Raw genomic sequence first — 10,000 nt, 5'->3', positions numbered from 1 at the left:
GATACACGCCCACTTCTGATCCGTCCAATCAGCAAGCGCGGGGCGGTTTGGCCCCACCTCCAGGCACTTCGGAGTAGAATCGATATATGCAAATTCGAGGATCAGGGGAGATTCACGCCCCTTTTTCTCCGTCCAATGGGTGAGCGTGGCTCCACCCCCGAGCTCGTTCTGATCCAGAAATTTGCATATGGGTTCTCCTGCCGTACTATAAAGCGCCGAGCGTGGGGCGAATTTAGAGTTTTTTTCGATCTAGTGAGTTGGAGGAGTTTGAGTTGGAGAAGGGTTGGAGGCAGTCGGCTGAGGAGAATCGGGTCTAGAGAGTGGCAGTCTGTCGGGGTTCGGAGTCTGTCGGGGAGCTGCAGAGAGAGGAAGCCTGGAGCCTGGAGCGCGGTCGAGGTGATTTGCTGCAGTCGGCTGAGGAGAATTGCGGAGGGGACCGGATACCTTGGGTCCGAGGCAAGGAAGACGGCGGTCGGCGACGAGGTCGCAGTGGAGTCGCTCGTCGCGGGACCCAAGCAAGCCAGCTATCCTCTTTCCCCAGAGCATCAACAATTCCCCCCTTTCCGCCCCCCCCCCCGCGCTGAGATAGTGCGAAAAGGGGGCCCCGTTCCCACCCCACTCCAAGCGGTGCCAACGAAACCCGCGAAGGAGCGCGGAGTCGGGGGCACCGCCGCCACATTTGCGGCTCATCACAAGACACGGGTAGGCTCCACCCGGTTCTCGCGGCCCACAGGCCCCGTCTGCCCCCTTGTCTTTGAGGGTGGCCCTTTTCTTTTGCTTTTGAGTATATGTGTTGTCGGCGCCGTCTGTAAAGTAAAACTGTGTAAGTGTTGCCGTGTGCTCGCGTAGTCGGTAGTAGATCTGCATTGTTGTGTTTCTTTTGTAACATCTGCTTTTGGTGCATAATTGTTGTAATTGTATATGTGTGCTTTCCGTGTGCCGCGGAAGAAATGTGCCTTATGTTGAACTGTTTTCCCGTTTCGCTTCGTCTTTTCTTTAATTGAATCTCCATCTTGCTTCACGTAAAGGGTTGGTAGTGGGCTTAATACGCCGGATAATTAATCGGAACCGTCAAGGTCGACGATAACACCGCTCGGTTATCCCGATAGTACGGAACGGGTCACTTAAGTGGCCCGTGTCCGGAGTCGACCTGCGGCGAGGTGCGATCGCCCGGTCTACCTCCGTGTAGGTACTTAGGTAGGTCGAATTTGGCGAACAACCCTATCCCACGCGGGGGGCCGATTGGCACGATCGTGGTGAGGCCGAAAGGCCCACCCGTGACTAGTTCCCGGCGTTAGTCCGAGAGGGTCATGACAGAATTGTCCGTCCGGTGGGCGACGTGGCGCGATTCGAGTTACGTGGCCGCTCGCACGCCGGCGGGCGCGAATTCGCAACAATATATATATATATATATATATATATATATATATATATATATATATATATATGTGTGTGTATATATGTATATGTATATATATGTATAGATGTGTGTATATATATATATATATATATATATATATATATATATATATATATATATATATATATATATATATATATATATATATATATATATATATATATGTGTGTGTATATATGTATATGTATATATATGTATAGATGTGTGTATATATATATATATATATATATATATATATATATATATATATATATATATATATATATATATATATATATATATATATATATATATATATACAGTAGACTAGGCGTAAGTTGTCACCCTCGGGACCGAGAAAAAAGTGACGACTTACGCGTATGCGAACATTCATGATGACTGTGGGGTGAAGGATGAAGTCGCGCGTGGCCTGGACACGTATGTGTGAGAGCCGGCTATTGTACCAAAAGGAAAACACAATCCTCGGGGCATAGGTGGGGGTTCATTGGTGAGTTGGAATGTGATCAAGCAAAGATGGAAATCATGAATCAGTTTATCAAAAGTAAAGATAATGAACAACTGTAAGACAACAACTCCGACTGCTTATCACCATGATGGGATTGACCAACGAACCCCAGAGACTTTTCTGGCAGCATCTGCCAGAAAAGCCCAGTCTCATCGGCATTGTACACGTCCCGAGGCTGATACCTTTCCAAGATGTCTTTCAATTTGCCATCGTGCACCTTCCAGTCGTGCACCACTGCCGAATCCACGCCGCCTGATTCGCCGCACTTCTTGACCTTGCCGATTCCCCACCTCACTTTGAATCTGTCTATCCAGTGCATCGGCAAGGTCTCGGCATCATCATGCCCGAGGTCCGCAGCGAATTTTCGTGCCTTCAGCAGCAACATTTCACCGTCCAACCGAATATTTGGCTGAGCCGACATTTGCCGAAACCAGATGATGAGCGCGTCATCGACATCTTCAAAGGACACACATCTCACGCGTTTCACACTTACCACCGGCCTCGCGATCTTCTCCACTTGTCCAAACATCGTGCCCTTATTCTTCAAGATATCGTTCAATGTCTGCCGTTTGATGTCCAACTTCTCAGCTATGGCTGTTTTCTTCATCAGTGGGTTTGCCTCGCAAAACTGGATAATGTCGTATTTTTCTTGGTAGGTTTTAGTTGTAAGCTTACGCTTTGTCGCCATTGTCCTGCATACAGTGCGATCAACGTGTGTACGCAGTTATAAATAGCCTCTCACTTGCGGTGTAAACGAATGAGCGAGCATCACGATTCCATGAAATCGGGATTCTCACGAGGCAGCAGTTTCATGTGATGAGTTAGGAGTGGGAATTTACTTGAGTTTCCATTAAGTGGGAACGGACAACATCTGATGACTCAGACGAAGTGATGACTTCGAGATGACGACTTACAGAGGGATGACCCTTTATTCATAGGGACTTAACATGAGATAAATTCGGGACTTTTTGACGCTGCCAACTTCGGCGAAGTGACGAGTTACACGCTGCCGACTTACGCCTAGTCTACTGTATGTATGTATATATATATATATATATATATATATATATATATATATATATATATATATATATATATATATATATATATATATATATATATATATATATATATATATATATATATATATTGTTGTACATTTCCCGCCCGTCAGCGTGCGAACGACCGCGTCTAACCAATAACGGTCGCTTCGCCCACCGAACGGACAATCCAGTCGCGCCTTTCCGCATCAACGCCGGAAACCAGTGATGGGTGTGCTTTTCACCACACCGCAACCTTGTCGTCACTCAACCCGCGCTACAGGGTCCGATCGCCAAATCTTTGATTTACCTAATTATTCGCGCGGGTAGGTTACCGAGAGATTGTACCTCAACGGGACCGCTTAGAAACGAGCCGCTTAAGCAGCTCGCTTCCTTTTGGGATTATCGAGGGGGGTATTATCGCGCAGTCCCATTGGACCCGATCACTTTACTGGCTATTTAAAATCCAACTATATTCCGAGTGCAAGATGGGGGAGTTCAATGAGGGAATGGACGCAACGAACAGGTTTACATTCACACAAGGACATTTATTATAATAAAGCACATATGCAATTAAACAAGGCAAAACACGTATGCAATTATACAAGCAACAAAAGCACGACAAAAGAACTACAACCGTCTACTTATTATGTACAGTCACTTGCACTTAACAGCAGTTCCTACTTATTAAACCAGCCCACGGACACACATATGCACACACACACACACACACACACACACACACACACACACACACACACACACACACACACACACACACACACACACACACACCCAATAAATGGTTGCAGAGGCCTTTAATAACGAGCTCCAGCTCGGAGGACAGGTGAGCTGAAACTCAGAACCTATCTCGAACCTCTCCACCTCATGTGGTTTTCAAGTTGCTCAGACCCGGGCTCCAGCGAGAGCGAGCTGGACCCAGTCGCCGTGAGCTGCGATCCATCCCGAGCTCGTGCGAACCCTCCCGCGCTTCTAAACACGTGCTGGTGAGACGAGGCGCCGATCCTTCCCGTCGATGCGTCGCTTCCCCGAGGATCCACTAGTGGTGAGACGAGGTCGATGAGTCGCACCAAGCCGGGAACCAAAATGGAGAACAAAGAGCTCCACAAACCAAGAAGAAGAAGCCACCACTCACAGCTCGAGCCGAGCGACCGGCTTAACTTGCTTCCAAACAGGGCAGCTTGAAGCAAAAAGCTCTCCCGAGCCAAGCAGATGCCGCAGCTCACGGAACCATCAAAGCAAAGAGCCTCCAAAAAGCCTCCTCCTGAGCCAGGCCTCAGCTGAAGCTCACTGAGCCAGCCGAAGCAAAAAGCTTCCGAAGGCCTCAACCCTAACGCAAGCCAAGTAGGACCCGACGGTCTGCTGAACAACTCCCCTCAACTCCCTACTCCAACTCTGCCCCCGACCAAAAGAAAAGATCTCCTCTTATCCTTCTCCCGCCCTTCCCCCGCTCCCGGCGTGACTCATGACTCATGACTCATGCCCTCGTGCTCCATCCCCCGCTCAGCCACGGGTGGGAGGGAGTTGTTGACATCATGAGTCACGGGACAGCAGGGTGGTTCTTCCTCTTCGCGGAAGAGGGGGAGGGATGTCTCCATTGTTCGTTCCCAAACTATTAAATCGATCCGCAGCGCATCTAATCGATTTGTAAACATTTAAAAATGGAAGGTGAGCTATCTCGGGAACAAGCACTTATCGACATCGCTGACTAAAGGAACCTGTATGTTGTGTGCAATCGAATTCCCAAATTCGTAACAATATGTGTTTTTATATGTATATATGTCTATGTTTTTATGTGTGTATATATATATATATATATATATATATATATATATATATATATATATATATATATATATATATATATATATATATATATATATATATATACACACATGTTTATTTTTTATTACTTGGCAAAAAAAAAAAATTGTGGACAAGTATGTTGAACGCCTCCATTTGTGTTTGTGTTTCTTTGTTTGTTTGTTTGTTTGTTTGTGTATTGGGTGGTCGCTAGACTATCGTTATTCTCAGGTTCTTCCGTCTGTCTGTCTGTATGTCTGTCTGTTTGTTTGTATGTAATGGACAGCTCTGGAGGCCAGAGGAGTCAACCAATTTTGATGAAACTTGACTGGTAGGTTCATACCAGGATCTAGTTCTATGCTTTGAGCACCGATGCTATGGACGCCACCATTGTCTAGCAACGGAACTTTGAAATTTTTGAAAAAATCCGAAAAAAATCTTTTTTTTCGAAAATCAAAAATCGGCTTCCGTGCTTTTATGCGCACTATAATCAACCTCTGTCAAAAATTTCAGTGCAATCCGTCAAAAACTGTATGACTAGTATGCAATTATATAGCAACCACCCTTGTCGCATACCGGCTTGTTTTTTTCTGTGTTTGTCTGTCCGCTCGCCTCCAGCCCAAATTGTTCGCCCGATTGTTCTGAAATTTCCAGAGATTAATGTCACTGACCCTGCGACGGTCCCGCATTGAAGGTTCATAAAATTCAATCGACCGAAAAGGTCTACATCGGCCAAAAGGCCAATTTGGGCCAAATTTTCTAAAATCGTCAATTTTCATCCGATTGTCTTGAAATTTGAAGAGCATTTTCATGTCAGGATTTCTGAATTCAACTACTACTTATTTTTTAAGTTCAACAGGTTAACACAGTCCAAATTTCTATAATTGACAGATGGGGCCAAAAACGAAATATATCACTACACCTCAAAAAGATGTGGACGAGTTATGACAAAACAAGGTGGATGAATTGAATAGGTGACAAGAAGAAGCGGATTGGATTTTGGTTCAGATCCAGCCCATCTGTGGGATACAAAACGTAAACTGTTCTCCCTGGAAGAGTTATGCGCTCTACCGAGTGTCATTCTACTTTGTGCTGTTTTGCCAAGTTGTCACTGGATGAGTGATTTTTAATTTTTTTTTATTTTTTAAAGTAATGTATTTCTATAAATATCACATAAATAATAATTTTACAATTATTATTGTATTTCATTAATTATATTTGGTATCATTTTATGATCTTAAGGAAAACTTGTTTTAATCTTTTAACTGTTGCTCCCTGTGTTAGGTAGTTACGTCTGACTCATTTTAAACTGTATTGATAAGTTCAGTGCTGTGTGTGGTTGTTCTCACAGTCTTAATTAGTCCACCTGTAACTGTACCATAAAATAACGTCTTCGGAATGTTGCTGTCTAGGAAGTGCATGGGGGTTTGTGTGCGCGTGCGTGCACACACACGCACACACACGCACACACACTTTTGTATGAAATCCTCGTATTATAAAACCTCTTTACACAATAGCTATGAAAACAATGCAAAGTATTAATGTTGGTTCTGTACACATCCACTGTGGTGTGTTGCATGATAGTACCATTCAATTGAGTTGTCTGTCTTTGTAGGGCTGTCTATCAGGATGCAGACATCTATCTACTGGATGACCCGTTGAGTGCAGTGGATTCTGAGGTTGGCCGCTTCCTGTTTGACAAGTGAGTATTTTATTTTTGTGACCAAGAGCCAAGAGGAAGGAAGCAGAAATTGCAGCAAAATCAAAGTTAATGTTTGTTTATAACGTCGTACAACTCCGATCAAGATGGCTGTAAGTACATTATTCATTAATCCTTCTGTCCACATAACATATGATAAGGTGTTTATTCAATGTGTTGTTTTTTTTTGTTCATGAAATTATTACCTCAGCCACTGAAGGTGGATGGAGATTATGTTTTCGCCCCTGTCTGTTTGTCTGTCTATTTGCCTGTTTGTTTGTCGGTGAGCAGGATATCTCAAAAAGTTGTCGATGGCTTCTGACGACATTTGGGGGACAGGTTTGGTGTGTGACAACGATGTAATGATTTGACTTTGGTGAAGATTTAGATCCAGATCCAGATACGAGAATATTTTAATTTTCTCTGTGTTTCTTCATCATTGAGGAATGGGGCCAAAATCGCTATATATCAAGATATTTTAAAACGTTGTGAACGAGTTACGACAAAAGAGGGTGGATCAGTTAGGTGACTTACAAGCCAATTCGATTTTGGTTCAGATGCAGCTCCAGATCCAGCCTATCAGTAGGATACAAAAAGTAAACTGTTTAGCCTTGTGGAGGGAGGTATGCATTCTCCCACATGCCGTTGTGACCGAGAATTTTTTTGTTGTGACTGAGAAACCGTTCTGACCGTTGTGACTGAGAAACTGTTACTTGGCAAAAAAAACATTTTTCTATGTACATTGATCTGTTCCATTAGTTTGTTACTTGGCAATTTTTTTTTTTTTTGCTGAGGACAGAATGTTGATCTGTTTGGTTAGTTTGTTCATTGAAAAAAATGTTTTTGCCAAGGATGTTGATCTGTTGAAGGTGTGGGAGGAGGGACCTGGTGTTGCCCAGCAATGCCGGGTACCTTTGCTCGTCCCTATTAAAATATTTTCTACCTCCATTAATCCAACCCTCTTACAGGTTACTCTATTTCCTCCCTTCCTCTCCTATTTTCCTGTTCATTCATTACCTTGCTTGTGTCCAGCTGTTGCCCCACTGTCAGTTCATTGCCTTTTTGTCCTCTGTAACCTCGCTCTTCCGTGACCCCAGATTTTGTATAAAATACTGTGTATATTGTGTTGTTGTTTTTTAATTTTTATCTGATGTAAAGTCACCTGTGTTGGCAGAAACTAATACTACAACATGGAGCTTTGTTGGGACTGGTGAACTAGTACTTTACGTTCAAAAAATTGAAATTTTATATTGCTGAACTTGATATTATTTATGAAAGACTGGCTTGGCACTTTGTGCCGACCACGTCACTGGAGGGCACATGTTCGACTCGACAACCTTCATTGGTCTTTTCATTGTGTGGCATACAGTCATGGCCAAAAATATTGGCACCCTTGCATTTTTTTCAAATAACTCACAATGTTCTCAAAAATTTGTTGAAATTGATAAAAGTATTTGGTCTCCACAATTCTTTATTTCACTGTTAATATTACAGATCCTTTGTTTTTGATTCAGAACTTCATATATCCTTTTAAATCAGAAAATAAAATGAAATGGCATTAACAAAATTATTGACACCCATGACTTGGTAGCACAGCCTTTGGACAAAATAACTGCAGTCAAGCACTTCCTATAGCCATGAATGAGCTTCCTCCACCTCTCCACTGGCAGTTTTCCCCACTCTTCTTGTGCAAACTGCTCCAGTTCTCCCAGATTTGAAGGGTGCCTTCTCCCAACTGCTGTTTTCAGATCTCCCCACAGGTGCTCAATGGGATTTAGATCTGGACTCATTGCTGGCCACTTCAGAACAGTTCAGCGTTTGGTCTTGAACCATTCCTGGGTGCTTTTTGAAGTGTATTTGGAGTCATTGTCCTGCTGTATGACCCATAACCTTCGACAGAGACCCAGCCTTCTGACAGTGGGTTGAACATTGCTCTCCAAAATACCTTTGTAATCTCCTGATTTCATGATGCCATGCACACATTCAAAGCACCCAGTACCAGAGGCAGCACAGCAACCCCTAACCATCACTGAACCTCCTCCATCTTTGACTCTAGGGAAGATGTTCTTTTCTTTGAAGGTTTCATTTTGTTTTCTGCAAACATCGAGATGATGTACTATGAATTGTCTGGAAGAAACGATGCATTTTTTGAAAAAAGTGCAAGGGTGCCAACATTTTTGGCCACGACTGTACTTGTCATGAACCTTCGTTTTATCTTAGTATTATACATCATTTACTTGGTGTAGTCAACAAGAACACAAATTTTGTTCATCGCATTCGACAATCGTCAAACAAAACAAGGTGTGTACGCAGTGCTTTGATGCACTGCGTACTTTGATGACACATACATTTTTTATAAGAGGCTTTCAGCAGCGGATGTGTGCCTTTTTATAATACTTTTGCTACATTGCTATGAGATGCATTGCTCCATGGGAAATTCCAAAGATGCCTTCAACTGCAACAGATTATCCGTAGCTGCTCCAGAAATCTCGTTCATCCTCCAGTTGCGACAGATATCTCAAATACCACAAATTCTGTAAATAATATGCTCATGGTTTATCTTCACGTTTTGCACTATACTTGTCCATTCGATCCCTCTTTGGGGGATTTTAGCAGCACCGTTTGAGTATCTCTTATCCATGGAGTAGCATGGATAAAAGTATCACACATGTCAATTTTGGCCTCGTTTACGAGTGGAGATCAAAATGTAAAAATTTATTGCACAAGTGTCGTTATTTAATTTTTATCTTAACATTCTGTACTTACTGCTCCAGTGACTATTTGCTATCAATCATGTTGTTACGGCTGTAGAAATGGACCCCGGGGAGAGCATCCATAAACACGTAGGGAATCCCGAGATAGTTATTTCACTGGTATGTGCTTAGCTGGATCCCTGCCCTTTGTACTGGGGATTGTGGGGAATGAGTTGTGAGATTAGCATGTTTCATCCCCGGTGTGATTTTTTCCCCTCTTTCTCTCCTCTTTCAATCCTTAAATCCACTTTCAATCCATTAATCCATCTTTGAACCCTGAAATCTATTATTTAATCCATCCATACATCAATTTCAATCCCTCACTCTTTCGCTTCCAGCCCTTATTGCTCACAGCATAATCGACCATCAAGTTCATAGTTTTCCTTTCTCTCCCTGTATGTCGCGCATTTTGACACACCATACAATTTTTCTCACACATGCACAGTACAGGACATCCGCAAGGCAATCCGGTAACAAGAACGTCTCTTGAGAAACCCAACTCCGACAACAACATACTTTTCTGAGAAACCCAGCTCTGGCAACAGCATCGGTGTCTGAGAAACACCTCCGCAACTTCAACACTATGGTGAGCAGGACCAATGAGGTCATCCCGCACAAGGTCAAAGAGCACGTGGGGGACACTTGCTCCCTGGAACTCCACCTCTCATGATCTCTGCTCCCTCAAAGCCATGCCTGGCCCAAGAAGCTTAAAAGGAAAGTGACTGAAACTGTTCACAACTGTTCGTGTGTGCTGGAGAT

At 43.3% G+C, this 10,000-nt stretch overlaps 1 protein-coding gene across 1 annotated transcript in view; it reads left to right on the top strand.

The window, feature by feature from the left end:
• Nucleotides 1-10,000, top strand: part of ABCC4 (ATP binding cassette subfamily C member 4 (PEL blood group)) — a 152,749-nt gene that overhangs the window by 57,261 nt on the left and 85,488 nt on the right. The window contains exon 6 of the mRNA XM_085890317.1: nucleotides 6,405-6,491. Coding sequence (XP_085746443.1) covers nucleotides 6,405-6,491 — 87 coding nt within the window. The remainder of the gene's footprint in view (nucleotides 1-6,404; nucleotides 6,492-10,000) is intronic.

Source organism: Eptatretus burgeri, chromosome 7, assembly GCF_056783735.1.
Source record: "Eptatretus burgeri isolate ZD-2024b chromosome 7, Ebu_testis_v1, whole genome shotgun sequence".
NCBI lineage: Eukaryota > Metazoa > Chordata > Myxini > Myxiniformes > Myxinidae > Eptatretus > Eptatretus burgeri.
Note: the sequence above shows the minus strand (reverse complement) of the source record. Positions and strands in the feature narration are given on the sequence as shown.